We start from the raw sequence: 25,617 nt of genomic DNA on the forward strand, positions 1-25,617 counted from the left end.
TAACGCTAATGGGATTTAAAGAAGCACTGTGAAAAACTAAGAAATATTGTCCAAAGGGAATAGAAAGGAAGATATAAGTAATGTCAATACAAAACTAAGAAATGCGTAATTTAAATAATAACTATGGATGATTTACGGAAACGCCGAAGGAAGTCCTGAAAAGGAATAAGTTGTGAAATATTTGATGTGAAACTAATATGTTTTTCTTTTTTTTCTTTTTTCTTTTGGTTTTTTGATGTAAATCAATAAAAATTTATTAAAAAAAAAAGAGGGTTATTTTACTTTTATCTCCCCCAGAGGATTTACTAGCACCATAGATTATATCCTAACATCTAATAATGTGCCAGTTAACCGAGATACCTTCAGGATAATTCCCAGAGCTGAAAGTGACCACTTTCCACTTGAGTTATCTCTGACATCGTTTGTTTCTCCTGCCTTTCCTAAATTATTGGATGAAACAGAATATCTGATACTTGGAAATAGAAGGTTAAAATGGGAATGCACAGGTCCAATAAAAAATCCTGGATTCCCATGAATTCGCTTTATTAGAGGGGGAAATGTTGTTAGAAACAGGAAACATAATCGGACTTTATGAGAACATAATCAACCGAATGCGCCCACTGATGACCACAGCTAGTGTGATAAAAAACAAAAAGTTTAAGAGACAGACTTGGTTTGATAAGGAATGTCAGAATAGCAAAAAATGCCTAGCTAGGGAACTTAGAAAACTGAAGTTAAAACAGGATAAGCACAATCTTGCTCTACAAGCTGAGGTAGCCCAGTTACGATACAATTATAAATTATTACTTAAAAGCAAGAAACAAATATATTATGAACAACAGTGGAAAGCATTGGGAGATGCAGTACTTCAAAAGGACTCACGGAAATTTTGGCATCTGGTTGCCCAAGGCACAAATGGGCTGGGCTACTCGCTAGAAGCATCTGTCCAAGGAAAGGATTGGGTGACATATTTTACAGGAATATACGGCCCCTGTCCTGACCCATCACCACAAGTTTACTACACTCAGTTAACAGAACTGCCAGAATGGCCAGACGTCACGCCCAATCAGATTAAGAGGCTAATCACAAGCCAACTAGCTAATAAAGCTCCAGGAGAAGACATGATCCCAATGGAGATCTATAAGATAAGACCTGATTTCTGGTCTCCCATTTTTGCAAAATTGTTTTCATACATTAACAGCTCAGGTCGCATACCTGAAGGGTGGAAGTTGAGTATTATTGCCCCAATATATAAAAAGAGTGATAAGAAAAACCCTGCCAATTATAGACACATTAGTTTGTTAGATGTAGCCTCCAAACTATATGCCAGGCTCCTTCTTGGGAGACTAGAAGAATGGGCAGATACAAATAAGGTGATATCTGAAGTCCAGGCAGGCTTCCAAAGAGGGAAATCCACATTGGACCAGTGCTTTGTGATGAACTTTCTGCTATGTAAATACATCCATAATTTGAAGCAAAAATTATATGTTGCTTTTATCGATCTAAAGTCAGCTTTTGATACGGTCCCAAGACATGCATTGTGGCAAAAATTGGAAAAGACAAATATAGACCTCCGTCTATTATTTCTCATCAAAACATTATATACTGACACATCAATACAAGTAAAGGTGGATCTGGCTGGCCATCTCACCACTAGAATTAAGACCATTACTGGAGTCAAACAGGGATGCATTTTGGCACCTTTCCTGTTTAATTTTTATATTAATGACATGGTTAAAGAACTGGAGGGCCTACAGTTTGCCCCTGTCACAATTCTCGACCAAAAACTCTCAGTTTTAATGTATGCTGATGACCTAGTACTTGTATCTAGAACCCAGGTGGGCCTGAGACGGCTGCTTGCAAAATTAAGTTCATATTGCATGAGGAATGCTTTATCTATAAACTATGATAAGACGCAGGTCATTGTATTTGGGAAGCGTTCTAAAAGGCATGTTTGGCACCTGGATGAACACATCATAAACCAAGTAAATACGTTTAAATATCTGGGATTGATTTATTCAGAAACGGCATCTTGGAATACACAGCTATCCAATATTAAATTGCAAGCCTTTAAATCAGCAAAAGCTATTCTGAAATTCACTGCCTGTAAAGGTGGAAATTTGGTCAACCCAGCTCTATCTGTGTATAAAGCAAAAACAATGACCCAGATTCTATATGGTGCAGAGGTTTGGGGTACCTCTAAGGTCTCGGGTTTGGAACCCCCACAGAATTATTTTTTAAGAGTTCTTTTAGGTTTACCCAAAGACGTGCAATCTGCCATGGTCAGGTTGGAAACTCGCATGTTGAGCATAGAGAGCCAAATAGATAAAAGAATTCTCTGTTACTGGTTTAGAGTTCAACAGATGGACAACACTAGGCTACCAAAAAAAATGCCTGATTGAGCTCTCGAATGGATTACCCCTTAAAAACTGGGTACATCATGCTGCCCAACTGATGGGCAAATATGACCTCTCAGTGACTGAGATTAAAGAACTTCCCTTATATTCCCAGAAAAATATCTTTAAACGAACCATAAGGGCAGTGGCAACTAAAAACGATCTAAACTCTATGTGCAAATCTACATGTGCCCCATTGTATATTAAACTTAGAGAGGCCAATGAACACATATCTTATTTTAATGAATTGACTTTTGCACAACTTCGAAAAGCTTTTACAGAGCTACGACTAAATACAAGAAGCTCTGCTTATAGAGATGGGAGACACAGAGGCATACCAAAAAACGAACGTGTTTGCATTACGGGATGTTCTGAAGTAGAGGACCTTATGCATTATATCTTGCACTGTCCTTTATATAATGATGCAAGAAAAAGATTTTTAGTACCTATAATGACAGGGTCCCCTGGCCAGAACCCCCTTGACATGATTTTATATCTCCTCGCAGACACAGATAAGTATGTGACCTGGCGTGTAGCACTTTTTGCAACTGCTGCTAGGAAAATTAGAGCAAATTATATAGCCAAGGTAGCCATTAACTGTAAAAGAGATGAATTTATTTGATCCTATCTATCTACCTCAGGCTATGCTCTATTTTTGTCACCAAACTCTGAGTATAAATTGCACACTGTATTAATTGATATTGTTTTTAACATTAGTGACCATGTGATGATTTTAGCTTATGAATTTTATTGTTTAATGTTTTTATTTGTACATTGGGGTATTTTTATAGCTCTGTTTAGAGTACGCAATGTTTTAATAATATAAATGTTTTAAGTCTTTTTTATCAATTCAGTATATTTTGTTTTAATTGTCAAATAATTCTGTGTGCATTGCGGCAGCCTTTGGCTATGTGCAATAAAACTGACTGAGACTGAGGCATATGCATCCCTTGGTTGGGAAAGTGCGTTACTTTACAATTCAGAGAAATGTGAACCTTAAAATATGGCTGTGTAATGCACACTAAAGCAAATTACTTCCCCATCCCTGCCTGCACATCTCCAAGGCCACTGTTAGAGTGAACCTTCTTGTATTTCATTGATTCTGCCTTGTCCCACTGCATCTCCCATCCAAGTAGTACAACAATGAAGAGGACGCTACTGCCTCCATTTCTCCTCATGGGCCACAAATGTACTTTGTACATATAATCCAGATATCTCCAGTTGAAGGGAATACCCATGTCTACTGCATATCTATTGTCTGTCAGAGCAGACATTGCAGGCTTGTGGATGTGCTGTCACAGCGCTGTCAATTAAAAAATGTACAGAGCAAGGAATTAACTTTTTTATTGTCAAAAGTACACCTACAAGTTAGGAAAAGGCATGTCCATTCGGCCTGCATCTCTCAGCTACTCCTAGTTGTGCAGCCGATGAAACAGATGCAGCAACAGAGAGGCCTCACTCCTAACCTCAGTTTATGTATCTTCCCCACCTGAGCTGCATGCAAGCAGGCAAAAACTGTGACTGCATGTAACCTGTTTCTGCTCCTGTATCTTCAAGCCTCTTCTGGTCCTGGGAGGAAGTGGAACAGGAGAGGTAGAGGCAGGAGAAGGAGGTATGGAAACCTTTGATTCTACACCAGCCTGACCAATCTCTCGCTCCTCCTTCACCTGTTCTTCACTCTCCAATCCTGCAGCTTCTCCTGTCTCTGACTCACATCTCCTGGCCATTGCAGGCTCTGTTGGATCACTGACCCTTCTTCCAAATCAGTCTCCAACCCCAGTTCTCCTGGTGGTCACTCATCAGTATCCAACCACCACTCCTTGGTGTCCAGCCAGTCCCTGACATGCGCTAACATTCTGACCAAGTATAATACCAATGGACACCAGACACCAAAGTTCTCAGGTTAACTCATAAAAGTACATACCCAGTAATGTCAAGAACCAGGGGGAAACTCTCTGATGTTCCGCATATTAATTTCTTCTTTATACATTTGACAAAAGGTAGCTGGGAATAAATAAGCATCAATTTTATAAAATTATTTCTCTGTTTGTGAACAGTTCATTAATGCCTCCTGGGGCTGAAAGAAAAAGCCTTTGAAGACTTCTATAGTTTCTCCCATGCCAATTCAGAACACTAATTAAGGTTTTAGAAGTTGTTGGGTGGTTGTTGTTGTTTTAAAAAAAGCAAAGTTAACTTAGGAAGTAGCAGGAATGGTTGACTCAGTATGAGGGAGCTTCCTAATTTCTCCTGCATCCCCACCCCTTGCCCCAAACTCCTTCAACATTTCTAATTTATAGAATTGTTTTTTACATGCATAGATCTCTTTTATTATTAAATTGCTTTGAGGTGGCGCGTTGGAAGATGGCTGACAATAACATCTCTCTGACCCATATGAGGTACTAAGGGGCTGCTATGGAAAGTATGCAGCCTTCCTAAGCCCCCCCCCCCCAAGGATGCGGGGGGGCTCTGCCCTGCCAGCGGTGTTCACAATGCACCCCCTGATATGAGTGATGGGGGTGCCGAACACTTGGCAAAAGGCCCTCAGTGAAGTCAGATCTTCCTGACACCGATTCCAATCAGCGCGTGCTGGTTGCTTCAGCTTGGAATTATAATTGGAAATATATGATTGGAAATGAAGCTGAAAGCACATACATCAAGTAAAGCTCGAAGATAAGACTGCTGATTAATGGATCTCTGCAACCAGGAGTGACGGACGGATAAGTAAATCTTCTGATGAATTACCACAAGGAAACTGTATGTTTGGAACAAAGGGGGGGGGGGTGGAGGAAAAAAACTCTTTTTTTTCCCTGCATGATGTGACATAAATAACCCTTCACCCCAGAAAGAAACAAGATCGTTGCGTTTTTATGAATCACAGGCAGGATTCTAAGAACTATGTGGGATGGATTAAAACAGGAAAGAAGTCTGGAGAATGGTGAGAAAAGTGGAAAATTCTTATGACGCAGTTAAAATATGGCGTCGGAGGAAGAAGGACTGGGGGAGGAGAAGTAGGGCTGTTTGAAAGAGAAGGAATGTTGGAATGCAAGTTTGACCTGACAGAGCCCCCAGACTCATTTGATTTATTTGAAAAATAAAGGACAGATCGGAGACTAAGCTTGTGTATGGAAGCGTTGTACAGAGGCTGTCCCTGATCGATATGATTTTTGGAAGAATACAAAAATCCACATAGAATGCCAGCTTACAACCTGCTTGTGAAAATCATCAGAGATCGCAAAGAAAGGAATTTATGATAACAACAAGAAGAGAAAGGAAGTAATAAAGGACTATCCGGATCAAACTGGACAGAACTGTCTAATGAAAGCAGTAAGAAAGTGATGCTGTTTTGGACTCGAGCGGAGTTTGATGTATGGGCACCCCCAACAAAATTTAAAATTTGGCTGTATAATTTGGAACTAATGTGATATGATAATGTGATGTGATTGGCCTGTTAATAAAAATTATTTTCCCCCCCAAAAAAGAGAGATGCTGCTTAGAAAGTGATTCGTGAATGAAACAAATAAAGCAAGCAAAACTATTTTGGCACTAAGTGGTATATAAACAAACCAATAATAAAACAACCCAATAATAAAAGAATCAATAGTGATGAGGGATTCTTTTTTCCTATCTCTTTGTTGCTTAGGAATTTAGGACAGACTTCTGTCCACTTCATCACACAACACTTAAATAATGGTTGGAATTTGCTACCACAGCATGGAGTGATAACTAATAGCATAGACGGCACCAAAAGTGGATTACACATATTCATGGATGAAATGACTATCAGTGGCATTTAGTTATAATGACTTCATGGAACTTAAGTTGTTTTTGTTGCTGCTGTTGTTTAGTTTATTTACTCATGGAAATAAATCAAATTGACTTACAAACATAATAAAAATACAAGAACCATTTTTCAATAGACACAATAAATACATAAATAAATACCCAGAGCACAGGTGTAGCAGATCCTGGCCTGCTGAAAGAGGCCACAAATGCTCACTGGAGAGAAAATTCCACAGTGGGGAGTCACTGCTGAAAAGTCCACAGTGGGGAGTCACTGACTATGCTACCACTCAGTGGATTTGTAACTGGCTGACTGACCGAACCCAAAGGGTGCTCATCAATGGTTCCTCTTCATCCTGGAGAAGAGTGACTAGTGGGGTGCCACAGGGTTCTGTCTTGGGCCCGGTCTTATTCAACATCTTTATCAACGACTTGGATGATGGACTCAAGGGCATCCTGATCAAATTTGCAGATGACACCAAACTGGGAGGGGTGGCTAACACCCCAGAGGACAGGATCACACTTCAAAACGACCTTGACAGATTAGAGAACTGGGCCAAAACAAACAAGATGAACTTTAACAGGGAGAAATGTAAAGTATTGCACTTGGGCAAAAAAAATGAGAGGCACAAATACAAGATGGGTGACACCTGGCTTGAGAGCACTACATGTGAAAAGGATCTAGGAGTCTTGGTTGACCACAAACTTGACATGAGCCAACAGTGTGACGCGGCAGCTAAAAAAGCCAATGCAATTCTGGGCTGCATCAATAGGAGTATAGCATCTAGATCAAGGGAAGTAATAGTGCCACTGTATTCTGCTCTGGTCAGACCCCACCTGGAGTACTGTGTCCTGTTCTGGGCACCACAGTTCAAGAAGGACACTGACAAACTGGAACGTGTCCAGAGGAGGGCAACCAAAATGGTCAAAGGCCTGGAAACGATGCCTTATGAGGAACGGCTAAGGGAGCTGGGCATGTTTAGCCTGGAGAAGAGGAGATTAAGGGGTGATATGATAGCCATGTTCAAATATATAAAAGGATGTCATATAGAGGAGGGAGAAAGGTTGTTTTCTGCTGCTCCAGAGAAGCGGACACAGAGCAATGGATCCAAACTACAAGAAAGAAGATTCCACCTAAACGTTAGGAAGAACTTCCTGACAGTAAGAGCTGTTCGACAGTGGAATTTGCTGCCAAGGAGTGTGGTGGAGTTTCCTTCTTTGGAGGTCTTTAAGCAGAGGCTTGACAACCATATGTCAGGAGTGCTCTGATGGTGTTTCCTGCTTGGCAGGGGGTTGGACTCAATGGCCCTTGTGGTCTATTCCAACTCTATGATTCTATGATTCTATGATTCTAGGTCATTGTCATATTGCCACTTCTGTGGCTCCCATGGAGGGGGCAGATGGAGTAGGACAATTGGAGGGTTTGGGTTGGTTCGTGTGAGGAAAGGTACAGGGATCCTGAGGCATGGATGATGATGATGATGATGATGATGATGATGATGATATTTATATCTCACCTTTTCCCCTGACAGGACTCAAGGCAGCTTATAGCTAAAACAAGAACCACTAGAAAAGCATAGAAAAACCAACAATTAAAATGTAATTAAACATTACAATAATGCTAGCCCTTTCATTAAAAGCAGTCATTTCCTAAAGGCCTGTTGGAACAAGAAGGACAGCAAGGAGGGAGCCAGTCTAGCTTCTATAAGGGGGGAGTTTCAGAGTCTGAGGGCAGCCACTAAGAAGGTCTTCTCCTGCATCCCTTACAAATGTGTCTGTGAGGGTGGTTGGACTGAAAGAAGGGCTCCCTCCCCCCCAAAAAAAACCCAGCATTTCAACCCACACTATGCAAGAATCTGGAATTCTTGAACCCATGGGAGCCAACTCCTAGGGGCTGAGGTTCCTTCGCCCTCCCCCCAATAAAATACTTGAGGGGGCCTTCCCCCACCAAGTTGATGGGCTTTGCCATTCAAATGGTGTGTGTCTGCTGTGTCTTGTGATTGATTATGTGGGGCAGGGCTTACCTCCCCCCCTCATATTTTATTCAAGTTGGCACCCCTGCATGAACCTGATTATGTGGTGATTTGAACGGTGGATATTTAATAGATGGGAAAATATAAAAATACAATCAACCCCTCAAAATAATTGTAATTTATTTATGTATTAAAACAGTATTATTATTTTATACTAGAGCATATTGTGGTTAAGGATCAAACAGTGTGTGTGTGTGTGTGTGTGTGTGTGTGTGTGTGTGTGTGTGTGTTCTTTATAGCTAAAATTATTTTGGCTTATTCTGAGGAGAAAATAAGGAGGTCAGAAACAACCAGAGAAATAGTTATACAAAGCGATTGAGTTGGGGGGGGGGGAGAAGAGGGGAGGGTCATCCTGCAAGGCTTAAGGTTATAATCTGCATTTGGTATGTATGTGTTTGTATTTTTGTATTCATTTGTACTCTATTATGAAACTCAATAAAAATAATTAAACAACAGCTGAAGCAATTTGAATTGATTCCCAAAACTAATTGTTAAACAGTTTCATCAGAACGGGAGTTACATGCTCAGATCTTCTTTCCCTGGTGAGCAACCTGCCCACTGAATTCTGCAATAGCTGTGGCTTCTGAACTATATTGAAAGACAGCCCAACAACAGTAATGTAATGTTACTATGCTACCAGAGCATAGACCATTGAAAGTAGCCTGTCTGAAAATATTAGAGGGCTACTAGTTTTCATGTCTTAGATGGTGGGCTTCCCAAAAGCACCTGGCTGGATACCATGGGCTACAAGATGCTGAACTTAATGGACCTGTGCTGTGGTCCAACCAGTCTTTTCCTATACTTTAAATAATGATTTTTGGAAGTAGGATTGCAAAAGACCTTTATCTTGTCAGAGTCAACAATAGTTGTCTATGTGGGTCAATGAATGATAATATAGATTCATATGAAAGGCCCTAGGTGTCAAAATATATTTAAAGCATATGACAAAATGTATTAAGGCAGAAATCAAGGCAGAAATCCTAAAAAGAAAAATACTAAGATCTAAATGCTATAGAAGTGGTTAAGGAGAAAGACAAAGTAGACTAGAACCAGCATTATAAATATTAGGTTTTAAGTATGATGTTTCTCCTTGAGTAACATCAGCTTATTTCTGGAGAGAGACATTCTAAGGCCGCTGCTTCCTGTAGTAAAATTAATTTATTTCTCTAGTCCTTCTCTTAATTATGATTTCTGTTAGCAGCTCATTTTGTACACTTGCTTTTATTGTGGAACATGCACACATTGTCAGAGTTTAACTCCAGAACCAACAGCATAAACAGCATCAATAGCAGCAGAAAAATAAAATTGGATCAATCTCAGAGACTGAGAGTCTTCAAGGGTAATTTGATACTAATGAAAGTATTCAAAAGACTTTACAGGATTTAAATGAGACAGCTTTCTCTTTAAGCTACGAATCTCCATTCCTGAAACTATACCAATCAAAAGTCTGAACTGATCTTGAACACTAATATTAGAAGTCATTAAATTGTCAGAAATAAACCAAATAATCGCTTGTACACAGAACCACAGTGAAATAATAGCAAGCGACATAAGATTCTTTTCCTCTTCTTTCTTCATCAAAAATAGAGAGAAGGACCAACAAGCAGCAGTATCTGCTTTGTGTTGATGCGTATATTTTTAAGAATGGAAGAGCCAGATGGAATCATGTAACAGAGCTCTTTGAATTCCACCCCATTCCATTCCTGGAAACAAATGATAAACAACTATTTTTGCAACTTTAGAAAGAAGGAGAGTATGGGTGGTATTCAACTGACTACTACTCAAAGTAGACCCATTGACATTAATGGACATGACTGCTAGGTCCATTAATTTAAATGTGCCTACACTGAGCAAATGTTATTTGCACCAACAGGGAGAACCTGAATTATATCTACCAAATGAGCACCCTAAGTATTATCACATTTTCCCTTCTGTTTTTTTTAAAAAAGTTCTAAGAAATAGCTGACAATATACCCCTGATCTCAGTGACACTCCAGAGTCTTCTGATTATGCTCATTAAAGAATTTGCTGAATGTGCTTTGCAAGGAACACTGCTTGAGCAATCTCATGACCACAGAGGAAGGCAGCTGGCAAATTCTGCCCATTGCTTTTTTCGCAGCAGTTTTGAAGTCATTGTTTCGTATTGTGAAGATGAAAGGGCTTAGGGTTGGCAAAACAACACAGATCACCATGAATATGACTTTGTTGATTCGGGTGTCACCTTGGGTTGAAGGCCTCAGGTACATGAAAAACGCTGCCCCATAGAAGATGCCCACAATAGTGAGATGAGAGGAACAAGTGGAAAATGCCTTGGACCGCCCGGTGACAGATGGAATCTGAACAATGGTCTTCAGAATGCATGCATAAGAGCCCACTGAGAAGAAAAATGAGCCACACATAATAACGACACTATAAAACAAACTCGCAAGCTCCCACACAGTTGTATCAGCACAAGCCAATTTCAAAACAGGTCCAATATCGCAAAAGAAGTGATCGATGACATTACCACAGAATGGGTAAGAGGTCCACACAACTATGAGTTGAAAAAATATAACTGTAAACCCTACAACCCAAGCCATCAACGATAGGTGGAAGGAGAGTGTGTTAGTCATCTTGATATTGTACTTAAAAGGTTGGCAGATGGCTGTGTAGCGGTCAAAGGACATGACGGTGAGGTTAATGAACTGAATGGCTCCCATCGAGAAGACCATAAAAGTCTGAGTCATGCAACACATGTAGCAAATGGTGCTTTGGTCCAAGACCATGTTGGTTAGCATCTTCGGTATCACAGTTGTGCTACTGCAGAGCTCAGCCAAGGAAAAATTGCTGAGGAAGAAATACATAGGTGTATGGAGCTTGGGTTCTATGAAGACAACGGTAATGATGAGGCAGTTGCCTGAAATGGAGAGAAGGTACATCAGAAGGACAATGCCAACAAAGGGCATCCTCATGTCATGGAGTTCAGGGAATCCCAGAAGAATGAATTCAGTGATTGATGTAACATTTCCTTCTTCCATTTCCTTCCTTCCTTCCTTTAAAAGAACAATAAATTTAATAAAAACTGCTCATCACCACACCAGCAAACATATCTATAACAATATGTTTTGGTTAACCCATGGCTGACTATACACATAGGTGCTACGTTCAGTTACACTGTATGAATATTGTTCCTTTTTTGCATAGGAACAGGGGTTTTTTTTAAAAAAAAATATTATTTAACTTTATTGAATTGCAATAACAAAAACCAAACAATATCGCAAGAAAAAAAGAAAAATAACAAATTACACAAAAGAAAAAGAAAAAAAAGCACACACCCAAAAATACATAAAAATATGGACTTCCCTCCACCCATGTTTGACCTCCTTCCCTTAATCTTCTTTTATTCGTTGTGTTATTAGCATCACTTTGTTTTTGTTCCACTTCCATCCATTTCCTCAATATTTCTACCCTGTAAAATTTATTCATTGCATATTGATATATTTATCCCAGAACAATGCTTTTCCCCCATGTACTTGAATAGGAGCAGTTTAAATGAAACTCAATTGGACTGTGTCTTCTGCTGCATTGGGAGGACACCCTCCCCCCCCCATTAGGAAAAATGGGGCAGTGCCCTACCAACCTCAGTCTGCCCTCTGCAATCCCCCCCTCATGCTGTCTTACTTACATCCAGTCCAGAGGGTGGCACTACTTGTCAAATTTCTCCTCATTTGTCTCAGAGTCACTCTTATAAAAACTCAGCACAGACCAGGATGAGGACAAAACTAGAATTAGTTAGATGTGGCTCCACCTAGTGTTGGTCTTCCTGTCTTATGTCCTATGGAATCCAGTGAGTACTGTTTTCCCATTAACTTGTAAAGGTAAATTCAAGAACAAGGGGGACAGCATCATGTTCCACATATTCTTTTCTTCTGCAAGCATTTGCCCAAATCTAGATGAGAATACACGCACATGTACGCGCACACACACAAATACATTGACGTGAATGTTAAAAGAAGAAGAAGCATAATGACAAATGAGTGTGTCACTGTAATAGTCCTAATGTAAAACATCGTTCTTATGAATTCTCCTGCTCCCATCTCTACTTGTGAACTTTTCATCAATGCCACATGGGATTGCAAGAAAAAAGTCATCCAAGATTTTAATAGTTTCCCCCGTGCTAATTAAGAACACTAATTAAAGAGTCAGAAAGTTTTTAAAAAAGAAACAAGGGCAACTCATCAAGCAGCAAGAATGCTTTGTTATGTTTTTATGCATAAGATGAAAATTTAGCTGAGATTATATGTTCAAGGATTGCTGGTTGTCCCCTGAGATGGTGAGCCTCAGTTGACATCACCATGAGACCAAGTCCTTAGTGTCATTGGTCCAGTCCTGTGGAATGTTCTTGCAGTAGAGCTTCACCAAGCAACTTCTATTTTAATTGTTAGAAACATTTTTATTTTTATTTATTTTATTTTATTTTATTATTTTATTTTATTTTATTTTATTTTATTTTATTTTATTTTATTATTTTATTTTATTATTTTATTTTATTTTATTTTATTTTATTTTATTTTATTTTGCTGTCAGGTTTACACAAATAATTTAGAAATACTAGCATTAGAAATTATTCACTCCACTTTTACAAAGCATTGTCAAACATAAACCCACACATCAATTTTATGTTGGATTGCAGTGAAATCATCAAAAGTGACAGAAGAGCTAGTTCCTCTTCTGTCCTTATGAAAAAAAGGAAAGATTAACAGACAGCAGTTTCAGCTTTGCCATGAGCTTTTTGTATATGTATTTAATAAAATAACATAAGCTTAATCGGACCAAGAAGGCATCCCTGGTTACAAAAATGCTAATTAAGAGACTACCTGAGGTTGTAGAAAAGTTTTTTTAAGTACTACAAATTTTATCTGAGATTGCCCACGCCAATTAATAATGCTAATTAATCTTTCAGAATGTCCCCCAAACACTGAGAACAGTCAGCTCCTTACAGAAGAGGCAACCAAGCCAGGTATAAGGTAAAAGATAAAGGACCCCTGGATGGTTAAGTCCAGTCAAAGGCTACTATGGGGTTGCGGCACTCAGCTCGCTTTTCAGGCTGAAGAAGCCAGCATTTGTCCACAGACAGCTTTCCGAGTCATGTGGCCAGCTTGACTAAACTGCTTCTGATGCAATGGGACACCATGACGGAAACCAGAGCACATGGAAGTACCGTTTACCTTCCTGCCGCAGCGGTACCTACTTATTTACTTGCACTGGCCTGCTTTCGAACTGCGAGTTTGGCACGAGCTGGGGTTGAGCAACAGGAGCCCACCCCGTCACACGGATTCGAACCGCTGACCTTCCGATCGGCAAGCCCAAGAGGCTCAGTGGTTTAGACCACAGTGCCACCCATGTCCCCAAGCCAGGAGAATACACTGAGGAAAGGGAGATGGGATACAAGATTTGCCCATCCATGCAATGAACTCAAGACGCAAAGATTTGGATTGGGCTCCTTCTTCTGTTCAAGAGTTTGCTAAAGGCCAGCAGTCTGACAAGTGCAGACCAAAACACAAAACAGAAAACAGGAAAGTGTCTGTTCTGCTGGGTGGACCAAATGATTACCCACACAAAGATAAGGGCAGCGTTGTGACATTTTGATTGCATGAATCTGGGCTTTTGCACAGGTCCAGGATCCTTTTCAAATGCATGTGCACCCACCAGATCAGTGGTGTGAGATTCTAGCCTTAGCACCTGACCAGCAGATGGAGTGATGGCACATAGCAATTTCTGGTTTCTGTATGGTTCCATTTCACTGTGGGCGCTGCAGTAATAGAGACGACTGTCTTCAACCACAAGCTTCCTTATCTCTAAGTAAACGGTGTTCAGTGCGTTATTCCGGGAGATAGTAAATCTTCCCCTCAGAGGCTGGTGCATACCTGTTGCTTTGCCATCTGGACTGATCTCTCCAATCCACTGAATTCCCTGGTCCCCCATTTTCCGACTCCATTGCATCCAGTACTGATCCAAAGAGGAGGAACTTTTGCAAGTCAGAGTCAAGGTCTCTTCTGGGCGTTTGATTTCTGAAACAGGCTGGATCAGGGAAATCTGGGACTGGGTAGCTGGAATCAGAAGGGTGGAAGCAATTTTTGATCATCAGACTGGCATCAAATATGTGCACATAGAATTTACATTTTTAATCAAGTCTTTTGCCCAGTGATTATGTCCGAATCATTGTCAAATCGTAGAAGGCCATTGTGCTCAAAATCTGGTTTGAGCTTCCCAACACTTTATCTGATGGACTGCCGATATCTTGATGGCTGGAATATGACTGCATTTTACATTTCCACAAATAAAGGAACAGAATGGTGGAGAGAGGAAAGAAAGTTTCTGGTGTTTGGGTAGAAAGGGACAGACAAGCATAAGAAGACTACTCTGAATAACACCAAGGCAACCAAGTTATACACCTCATTTCCCAAAAAGAAATGTGCCATGCTGTTTCTGCCATCTCTGTATTCTATTTGGCGTATAGAAATACTCACCAAACAACAAGCTTATGAATATAGAGGATGTTAATAAAGTCTGCATGATAATGTGTTTATGGGCATAAGCAATTGATGAAAGCTATGTATTGGGAGGAACAATGTGCCAGAAGGTATTTGAGCAGGGGGGAAAGTACACTAGAGGAAGTATCATTTGCATGGGGATGCCTACAAGAAGATTTAGTTCACTGTTTCATATGCAGTTGTGTAGAGAAATAGAGACCAGTGTAGAGACCAGTGAAAAATAAGAACCCAGCAGCAGATACGGATGGGCAAATCTATCATTTTAAGTTTCTCATTTGCCCGATCCAAAGTCCAATTCTCTACATTTCAACATCGGTTGGCAGGTTTGGTTGTTTTGGTGAAATTTCATCAGCATTTTAGTGCAAATTTCTCCTAAAATGCAATTTTGCCTAATCTTCATATCTTTGCAACACAGTTTTCTGTGCTATCATGCATTGGTAATGTTATTTTAACTAATATGTGCATTTCTGTACATATTATGCATGTATGTGTAGTTTAAAAGCTTTTGTACCCTGCTCTTTAGGCAAAATGTTACCCAGAGCAGCTTCCATACAATCAATTACTAGAGGAGAACTGCATTGCAAAATTCAAAGTCTAGTTGTTTTAATTCAACTATTGTTTCAGAAAGTGTGAATTAGGTAGTTCTACACTGTGTGATGATTTCCACTGTAGGGAGCTCAAAGCACACCATGGACATAATTTCTATCTGGAAAGCATGAAAAACAGCTAAGAGCAAAAGAACACTGTTTGTTTGTTTGTTTTAATTTTCTGTATGTGGTTGCACAAGTAACTTAATGGAAAATAAGAGCTTTGTTTTTTGAACATCAAATAATTTTAAAATATGCTTACTAGGCATTCCACACATATAGATACCTAGCCAAATCAACAAAGTGGAAACATAGACAAGACGTCCTTTGTGTTGCTCAGAGTCTGGGGACCTCTAATGACTATGGAGAGAGTCAGAACTTACAGGGTTAAGAAGTTCTGAGTGACGTCTCACATTCTGAGGCGTGGTTTAGAATACTGAGGGGAGTGTTCAACTGTGTCTCTCAGAGAGAGAGTGTGTGTTGCTCCGTACCGGGAGAGGAGCAGAATGTGTGCTCTGTCACCAGGAGAGTTATGAACTGTTGTTTTTGCTACGAGAATAAAGCTATTTGTAAGATAAGGAAGACACCGTGCGTTAAGCCTGATTTGTTATGCACACACGGCAACAGCTTCTGTTTCTACGCTGCGTATGCACTCTGCTGAAGCTGTGAGGAGCTCTTTGGAGCAGAGCACCACAGGGGAAGCGTGTGGACTCCGGGGGCAAGCAAAGCTACTAATCAATCATCCCATAATGACTATGGGAGGAAGTTGTAGAACTCATAACACAACAATGCATGGATGGGGAATCTGGGGTCTTCCAGATGACTTTAGACTCAAACTCCCATCAGCCACAACCAATAGGTCAGGAATGATGGGGGTTATAGACCAGCACATCTGGAGGGTCACAGATTCCCCACCCATGCAACAATGATTGGTTCTTAATCCGAATCTTGAGTTTTCCTCACACTCAAGAAACTAATCTACATTGATCAGTTAAAATGTTATCAATTTGTTATAAAAGTGTGACACCAGAGGGTGGTGTAGAGCAGTCAATGGAAAATTGCACATAACTATTTTTGTGCATTTTTACAGCTCTGTGTAGATGATGATGGGGAAAAAAATTATTAATATCCCACCCTCCCTGGCTAGAACTGGGCTCAGGGCAGCTGACATCAAAATATATAATACATTAAGACATAAAATTCAGCAATTGACTGAAATACAGCTTAAAATCGAATTAAAATCAAAATAAGATTAGATGGCTGCCCACAAATTATAACTATAACTATAGGGGTTGGGAACCTAAGTACTCACCAGGCTCAGCTATTTGTATGAACCAGTGAGAAAAGTTAGAGAGGCCACTTATATGCAGGGCCTTGTAAAAGATCCAGCCAAGATCCAATTGGAGGTCCAAAAGGAATCTCCCTGCATCACCTTCTAATACAGATCAGCAACACTCTGGATTAGTATATTTTATTTTTGTGCCAAATATGAATTGTGTTAAATCTCCCATCAGGGTGCCTAGTAGGCATCTTCTACCTGCTGGCCCAAAGCATTGCTTTAAAGGTTTCTAGGAAAGGAAACATAGATTTCTAATTTGCATATGGACATACAGTGGCTTTAAAAAACAGCTTTCTGAGACGTTGTCTCTGAGCAATTGTATGTCCCATCTCTCCCCTATGGAAGCTGGTATCTTTTGTTCTACATACTGTAATTTTTTGTTTCCATAATGATGGTTCTTGATTTTACAATTTTGTATGTTTTTAAACTTGAAGTCACGTAGAGACTTCCCTGTCTTGGGTGAACAGCACATTTGATGAATTTAGCAATAATCAAACAATAATCATTTTGAGAGCCAGTTCTTCTAAATGGGAAGATACACATGAGGAATTTCCTCAACACAACACAAACACCCAAGATCATCCATAGTGTTAGTTAGTTAGTTAGTTATTTGTGTGCATTTGTGTGCTGTTATGTGCATGTTCCCAAACTGTGGTCAGCTTTGGTGTTGTGATCCTGCTCTGGATGTAGTTGAGCAGATTTGCCATAAATTCTACCCATGTCAGGATGTTAAGAGCAGGAAGCAGTCAAGATAGATCAAAGACTATTTATGTATGCCACAGCAGCAGCGAGAACTTTAATGGCCCAAAAGTGGAAGCTACAGGAGGTACGTACGATTGCTGAGTGGCAGGCAAAGAGGATGGACTTTGTGGAACTGGCCAGACTGTTCTGCAGGATTTGAGATCAGGACGATCAAAAATTTCAAAGGGATTGGAGTAAATTTATTGTACAGTGGTACCTCGGGTTACATACACTTCAGGTTTCATACACTTCAGGTTACAGACTCTGGCAACCCATAAATAGTACCTCGGGTTAAGAACTTTGCTTCAGGATAAGAACAGAAATCGTGCTTCGGCGGTGTGGCGGCAGCAGGAGGCCCCGTTAGCTAAAGTGGTGCTTCAGGTTAAGAACAGTTTCAGGTTAAGAACGGACCTCCAGAACGAATTAAGTACTTAACCCGAGGTACCGCTGTATATTTGAATAACAATTGCAAAAATTTGAAGACACTAGCAGGATTGAAATAAATCCTACAATGTGGACAATTGAAGTTAAAGAGCTAAATTGCGAGATTGGACTTGAAAGCAAAAAACCTGCTGACGGGAAGCATGGAAGTCGCATGTTTGGCAGAGCTGAAAGTTTTTGTGTTCGCTATTATATTGTCGAAAATATTGTTTAAGGAGGAAAATAATAAAAGCATTTTTTAAAAAAGAGTAGGAAGTAGTCAGATTAGGCACTTTTTGGCATAGTTTCAAAATTTTCTGTGGAGTATTTATACTGAAGGAAACCATTGTGGCCAACTCCCACAGTGATAGATTCTCATTAATATGCATCTGGACAAATCTCAGAGGAACATCTCCTTGGGGATAATGTGGTGGTGGAGGGAGATTTATTTAGGCTAAAGAAAATGATTATTACAGGAAGCAAGGGTCCCCCCCCCCAATTCAGATATTGGAAAACATGAAATGATTTAAATTATCTGCTCTACTAAAATGCTTGTAGTGTTGTCACTAGAACAATTCAAGAATGAAGCACATCACTGCATTCAATGCAATGTTGTATACACGTATATAGGTGAGTGGCTTTGTGAAAGGCAATGTGGTGTTCAAAGGCAGAGGGGCAGATTTGGGCAAAGATCTCTTTTATGTTTGCTAATTAGAATGATGGTGTTGGAACCTGAATGGCTGGAACCCACTGAGGAACCTCAATGGTAATATATTTCAAATCCCTGCTGATGCAACAAATCTACTGCTACAACATCCCTAATAGGTGTCGACCCAGCTGCCACTTAAAAACCACTGGCAAAGGACAGCCCACCATGTTCCAAGGCTTTCTGTTCAGCTCATACAGTCAGGAAGTTCTTTTTAATGCTTTGTTAGAATTCTTCTCACTTGAACCCATTGGTTTATGCCCAACCATTTGCAGCAACAGGGAACAAACTACCGTAACTCCATCATCTACCCCAGGCATCCCCATTTTGGCCCTTCAGATGTTTTGGGACTACAACTCCCATCATCCCTAGCTAACAGGACCAGTGGTCAGGGATGATGGGAACTGTAGTCCCAAAACATCTGGAGGGCCGAGTTTGGGGGTGCCTGATCTACCCTATTGCATTTGCGCAAGCAGTTTGAGGAAGAGGTGACTATCTGTTCCGGAACAAACGAATACAGAAATTAAAAAATATGGCTAACCCTTTATGCTTATAAAGGCTTATAAACCCTTTATGCTTATTGCACATAACCAATGCAATAATTTAGAATGCCAGATCATGGCTTCCTTCAAGTTTCTTTTTTTTAAAAAAAAATAATGATATTTATTCATATTTAACAAATATAGGAAAAAGAAGTACAAACAATAAAAAAGATTACAATACATAAGAAAAAATAAAAAAGAAAAACATTTTACAGGAAAAAAAGAACATTTAAAAAGAAAAAGAAAAAAAACCCTGTTTTCATATCCTTATCTTTCATTTGCTTATTTCCTTGACTTCCTCACACCTCCCTTTTTGTGTTCTAGTTCAATTAGTTGTTTCAGGAAGTCCTTTCCCTCTTTCTCAAGCTTAATTCCATAATTCATCTTAACGCAGTTTAACTTTACATTTTACTCGTTTACCTATAGTCAATCTATTCTTGCTCAGTTCTTAATAACATTTCAGCTGAAACCAATTCAATCCAATCCAACATCATTCTAACATTCATTAACTTTACAATATTTCTGTAAATAGTCTTTGAATTTCTTCCAATCTTCTTCCACCGACTCTTCTCCCTGGTCTCAGATTCTGCCAGTCATTTCCGCCAACTCCATATAGTGTTGGTACTAAAGGGTTAAGAGGTAACAAGTCGCTCTAATCACTGAGCAGCTGGAAGTCATTAAGCATCCAGGAATGTGAGTTAGTTTGCATAAATAGTCAGTTCACCCATGTGTTTTCCCCCTTGATCTGACTCGCAGACTCAGTTTGTGGCCATGGGCGTGTTTGCTGATATGAGTTAAGTTTAGAGTAAAGTTTTCTTTATGCCGGAGATAAAAGCATGTGTGCTTTATCGCCAGGGTTTTTCTTTTGTAAATAAAGTTTTTTTTCCTGAGTTCCAAAGTGCTTGCTCCAGGATTCTTCATTGAAAGGTACTGTTTCTCCTGCCTTCTTCAACCGCTGCACGAAATTCTCTGCTGAGATAAGATTTATGGTGTTGGAAGCGCACTGGACGTTTACTTAACATTAAACTAATTAAAGTTTAATAGACATATAGTCCATCACCTTCATCTGCCATTCTTCCAAGGTGGGTAGGTCTTGTGTCTTCCAATACTTTGCAATAAGTATTCTCGCTGCTGTTGTAGCATACATAAAGTTCTATCCTTCTTTGACACCAATTGGCCGACAATGCCCAGAAGAAAGGCCTCTGGTTCCTTCAGAAAGGTATATTTAAATACCTTTTTCATTTCATTATATATCATCTCCCAGAAAGCCTTAATCCTTGGGCACTTCCATCAAAGGTGAAAGAATGTACCTTCAGTTTCTTTACATTTCCAACACTTATTATCGGGCAGATGATAGATTTTTGCTAGCTTGACTGGTGTCATGTACCACCTGTATATCATTTTCATAATATTCTCTCTTAAGGCATTACATCCCGTAAACTTCATACCTGTGGTCCATAACTTTTCCCAGTCAGCCATCATAATGTTATGTCCAACATCTTGTGCCCATTTAATCATAGCAGATTTCACCATTTCATCCTGAGTATTCCATTCCAACAGCAAGAGAATGGAAAACGCTCAGAGAAACGCAATAAAACTTGGGAGCATTCCATTATCTAAGACGCGTGTCGACAAAGAAACATAAAAGAATTAAATGATACAGACTTCCAACAGATTTATAGTCCTCAAAAAACCGAGCTGAAGAAGGCGTTTACTCCGAAACAGGGCCCTGTCTCTGATTCACACTCCGGATACTCCTTTTCGGCCCTATTTGATTCTTTAGTCCTTATTTTGATTCTATATAATATGGACTCCTTTTGACTGCCATTGAGACTTGTACAAAATAATTGTTGTGTACTGGTATTTCATGTACCTCTATACTATATTACTGCATATTTGAAACTACATTATTCCTGTATTTAAACGTTTTACCTTAAAACTATCGTACTTACACGTTGTGTTTCAATCTACTATCAGCTTCAAACTGTTATTCTTAGCAGAATATATACGTTTTTCTGTTCAACTCTCGAGTAGGAATTATTCCTTATATTGAAACTTGTGGCCTGAGCTCTTGGTATATCCTTTTTAGTGTATTTCCAACAAGAGTTCCAGGAATCAAAGCAGTTGAATGGACACATGTGGAGTATAATATTTCAGCCTCTTTGAATTGTGAGTTTTCTTCTTCCAAATCAACAATTCTGTTTGCTAAACTACATTGGCAAGTGTATAAGTTTAGCAATCCCAGTTAGAGGAATAATAAAAAAGTGTACAAGAAGGAAATCCCTCCTAATGAGGTCCCTGGAGGATATTATTATTTGCTGCTGCTTCAAAACAAATTCATTGCTTGGGAAGAAAAACATTGAAAACATAAGACACACATAAAATAACTCAGTTCCAAGATGACCTTCCTCATAATACTGATAACTGGTATTATTTATCATGTCCTCATAAAATCTGCACTAATTATCTTGCTGTCACTTACAATTTGAATATATCTTCTTTAGTGCCTTGAGTTTAAAGTTTTAAACTCAATTAAAGAAATGTTGGTGTGTCTTGTTTTTTGTTTGTGATCTAAGGCAAACATCTTGCAGATGAAGGTCTATAGGCTGTATGAATAGAATTATCCTGGCTGATCTTGGCCATTTCTTCATATCATTTATTTCATGTTCAGTAAGTACATTTTACCTACTATGCCTATGCTGTATTTTACTTGGAATGTTACCAGGATCTGACACTGCGGAGAGTTTGTCGTGCTGCAAATAAACCCTGACAGCAGGGAAGGCACAGAGGAATAATATATGCTTAATTTGAACATAATTTGACTTAGTTACAGGTTTAGTCACATCAGGGCAAAATAACTTTTAGAAAACAGAGCAATTAGGGAGCGTGATTTTATATTTATCTTTTTTCATTTTAAAGCAGATTTCTTACACCACTGTTTCTGAAGATCAGTTTGGAAGTTTGTGGGTAGTGTCTGGAGATGGAAGGATCTATCAGTTACAGTTTCATTTTATTTCATTTCTCCCTCTCACTTTTTAGAATCTTAAATTCAGTTCTCCGCATTATGCAGCAATACAATTTTAAAAACTCAGGAAATTCATCAGCATTTTAGCGCAATTTTTCTTAATAAATACCTTTTTTATACACTAATGTACGCCTTTTTTGCAAGTAATTTCCCCTAATAAAAAGGATTTTGTATGTTCTTCCCCACTAACATCTTCACATTTTATACACTTCACCAATAAAATGCATTTTTATTAATATTGTTTGGTTGGATAACTGCATTGCAAAATTTAGATAAGTGTGAATTTGGATTGTTCTGATTGAAGATTGAAGATTTAAGCAAATTAAGTTCTGCTTTCTCCTAAAGTATGTTTATTCTTCTGGATGGGGGTGGGGACCATACCATTTCCCCTTGCTTGTTATTGCTGCACCAGGGCTAGAAAAATATTAAGCAAACTTATTATTCTGATATGAGCTATAATAATCAAGCAGACATTGATGTGTCTATCTTGGTGGAAACCAGGAAGGTTAATTTGTGGTTGTACATTTGCTAGTGAAGGACCTTGCACAACTTTTGACATTCATTTAATTTCCCCAGACTGAACAAAATCAAAATCTAAATGTCTCTTTCTCTTTATACATCATTCAAATCCTGCCTCAAAAATGAATTCACTGGGTTGTCACAGGGAACCTTCATCCTACTTGCAATACTCACTTTAAAGGGTTGTTGTATGGATTAGTGAGAATGTATGGAATGTAATTCCATGGATCTGTACTAGGAGCAGCTGGTATGGTGTCCTCTTCCCCCTCCTCCTTGTATAACATGCCTTTTGATTTAACATAGGGTACTTGAGCCTGTTCTGAAATTAAACTAGAAATCTAAGCAGGATGATGATATAGCTAGTTTGTTAAGTATAATCGTATAATTGACACCAAAAGGAGGAATGCATTTGTGCATTACTGCAGGCTTTAACGATTTTCCAAGGGGCTATATTAAGCTCTCCAAACTTCTAGATCAGTTGATAACTAACTATTGTTATTCTCTGCTAGCTAGCGTGTGAGTGTTTAACCTTAGATCAGGTAACAAAGGTAACAGGTTGCAAATCTCCGTTTTGAAAGGGAGTTCCCAGCGAGTGTGGAAGTAACATTGATAATGAAGCTCACTCCAGAAGCACATAACCTCAGGTTGTAATGAAGGCTGCAATGGGGGAGAGATAAGAGTTTTGACCTCAGTCCTGTTTAAAGTTATTTTTTAAATAATGAACCTGAACATCACAGAACTGTTTAGATTTACTGTTTAGATTTACTGTTGTTATTTTTTGCTCTGTTTTGAAGAAAGTTATGCAGGTAAAGCTTTGAATCAAACTTTTGGGCCTGGGCAAAAGTTTAATTCCAGAAGGAGTCAGTTTTTATGCATTCAGTCCCTTCAAGCTGCACACTGCAAAGGTTTGCTGTCTTGTTGATCTTTTCCCCCATGCTCTTAGCAGGTATAGAAAGGAGTCGGGCAGATGAGCCTTCTTCAAGAAATGCCTCAAACAAATCAAACTGTCCTCACTGAGTTTATTCTCCAAGGGTTTCCAGGTTCCGCAGAGCTGCAGAAGTATCTATTTGTTCCCGTTCTGCTTATGTACATCCTCACTGTCACAGGAAACATCCTGATTGTTCTCATCATCATCCATGATCACCATCTCCACAACCCCATGTACTTCTTCCTAGGGAACTTCTCTTTCCTGGAGATCTTTTATGTCACCACGCTGTCGCCCAAGATGCTGGCCAATTTCTTGGCAGAGAGGAGGGCCATCTGCTTCTACTGTTGCATCACCCAAGCCTTTTTCCATTTCCTTCTTGGGGCTACTGAATTCTGCCTGCTTGCCTCAATGTCCTTTGACCGCTACATTGCCATCTGCAACCCACTGCATTACAGCATCATCATGAACAGCAAGCTTTGCCTGCAGTTAGCCTTCGGGTCTTGGCTGGGAGGTTTCTTCACCGTCATAGTGCAGACCATCTTGATCTGCCAACTCCCATTTTGTGGCCCCAACCTGATCAACCATTTCTATTGTGATGTGACCCCATTGCTGAGCTTGGCTTGCTCTGATACCCACCTGCTCGAGCAGATAGTGTTAGTGGGGTCGGCCCTTCTCCTCTTCAGCTCCTTCTTACTCACTGCCATCTCCTACATCTTCATCATCTCCACCATATTGCGCATCCCTTCTTCGTCGGGGCGACAGAAGGCTTTCTCAACCTGTGCCGCCCACCTGATGGTGGTGTCCATACAATATGGAACAGTGATGTTCATGTATGTGAAGCCCAAAGCAAACTCATCTCTGGAGGTAAACAAAGTGGTATCTGTGCTGAATACAGTTATAACCCCGCTCCTCAACCCTTTCATCTACACCCTCAGGAACAAAGACGTCAAAGAAGCTTTGAGGAAGGCAGTGAATATTAAAAAAAAAATTCCACTGAACTGATACGGAGTGACTTGATTTGATTGCCATTTATTGCCAAAGAGGATTAAAAATATATAAAGTTGGGAAACCGCTTGCCTCTGTCTGTGTCAAAAAATAAAAAATAAAATAAAAAATTCACAATCATAAGCAACACTTTCAGAAAGTCTAGGCATCTTTTGGTCTCAGAGGATGGTGGTCACCTTTGAAGGTGACTCGGAATGTACAACTAATCCAAAATGCAGCAGCTAGACTGGTGACTGGGAGTGGCCACTGAGACCACATAACACCAGGCCTGAAAGACCTATATTGGCTCCCAGTACATTTCCGAGCACAATTCAAAATGTTGGTGCTGACCTTTAAAGCCCTAAGCACTGCTAATGTTCCTTTTGAAGAGCTGCATCCTTGCAGAGTCCAGCTGGGTCCAGCAGGTGCTTGCAGAGGTGGAGGCAGCCAGGTACATTTGCCCCAGGTCTTGGAGGACTAAGCTGGCCAGGAGTGGGGGACAAGGGACTAGCTGCTTTTTTTGTTTGAGTTTATAATATTATCATTACAAGATTCCCATGTCAGGTCTCAGACAAGCCAATGGTCATAGATAATGATAGAAATATATATTTTTTAAAAAAATGTCCAACTAAGTTTGTTCTTGGTATGAGCTTTTGTGTATATGCACACTTCTTCAGATAGATAATGATGTCTGTAGTCTACCACATCTAGAGGGCCCAGCCTTTCTTGGAAACAGGCACTGCAGGTAAACTCAACACAAACTAATTATTTAAATACAGTAGACAGGGTGTCCTATTTACTCTTCAGTCTCAAGGCCCACATTGCCTTTCTACTCTCATTCATCTCTACAGAAAGTTCCCTCTTCAAGTAGTTCCTCCACACCCAGGAACTAACTGTATACACAGGTACAATGTGTTGACTACTCTTTGCCTAAAAGATGGCCATTTATTCACATTTCTATACTTCTACTCTGACAAGGCACCTGAAGACACTAAACTATTAGAATCATAGAATTGTAGAATTGGAAGAGACCCTGAGGATCATCTGGCCCAAACCCCTGCAATGCAGGAATATGCAGCTGTCC

The 25,617-nt window shown here is 39.7% G+C and overlaps 2 protein-coding genes across 2 annotated transcripts; one reads left to right on the forward strand and one right to left on the reverse strand.

Annotated features, from left to right (window-relative positions):
- Positions 1 to 10,191: 10,191 nt before the first annotated feature.
- LOC310748686 (olfactory receptor 6X1-like) lies at positions 10,192 to 11,226 on the reverse strand (the record flags this gene model as incomplete). Its single annotated transcript, XM_083584530.1, has 1 exon — positions 10,192 to 11,226. The coding sequence occupies one exon, from the start codon at positions 11,224 to 11,226 to the stop codon at positions 10,192 to 10,194; it is 1,035 nt and encodes a 344-aa protein (XP_083440656.1).
- Positions 11,227 to 23,606: 12,380 nt separating this feature from the next.
- Positions 23,607 to 24,551, forward strand: LOC310748687 (olfactory receptor 6X1-like; the record flags this gene model as incomplete). The annotated part of the gene is made up of 1 exon (XM_083584531.1): positions 23,607 to 24,551. The coding sequence occupies one exon, from the start codon at positions 23,607 to 23,609 to the stop codon at positions 24,549 to 24,551; it is 945 nt and encodes a 314-aa protein (XP_083440657.1).
- Positions 24,552 to 25,617: the final 1,066 nt, after the last annotated feature.

This window comes from Podarcis filfolensis, assembly GCF_964270895.1.
Source record: "Podarcis filfolensis genome assembly, chromosome: 13".
Taxonomy (NCBI): Eukaryota; Metazoa; Chordata; class Lepidosauria; order Squamata; family Lacertidae; genus Podarcis; species Podarcis filfolensis.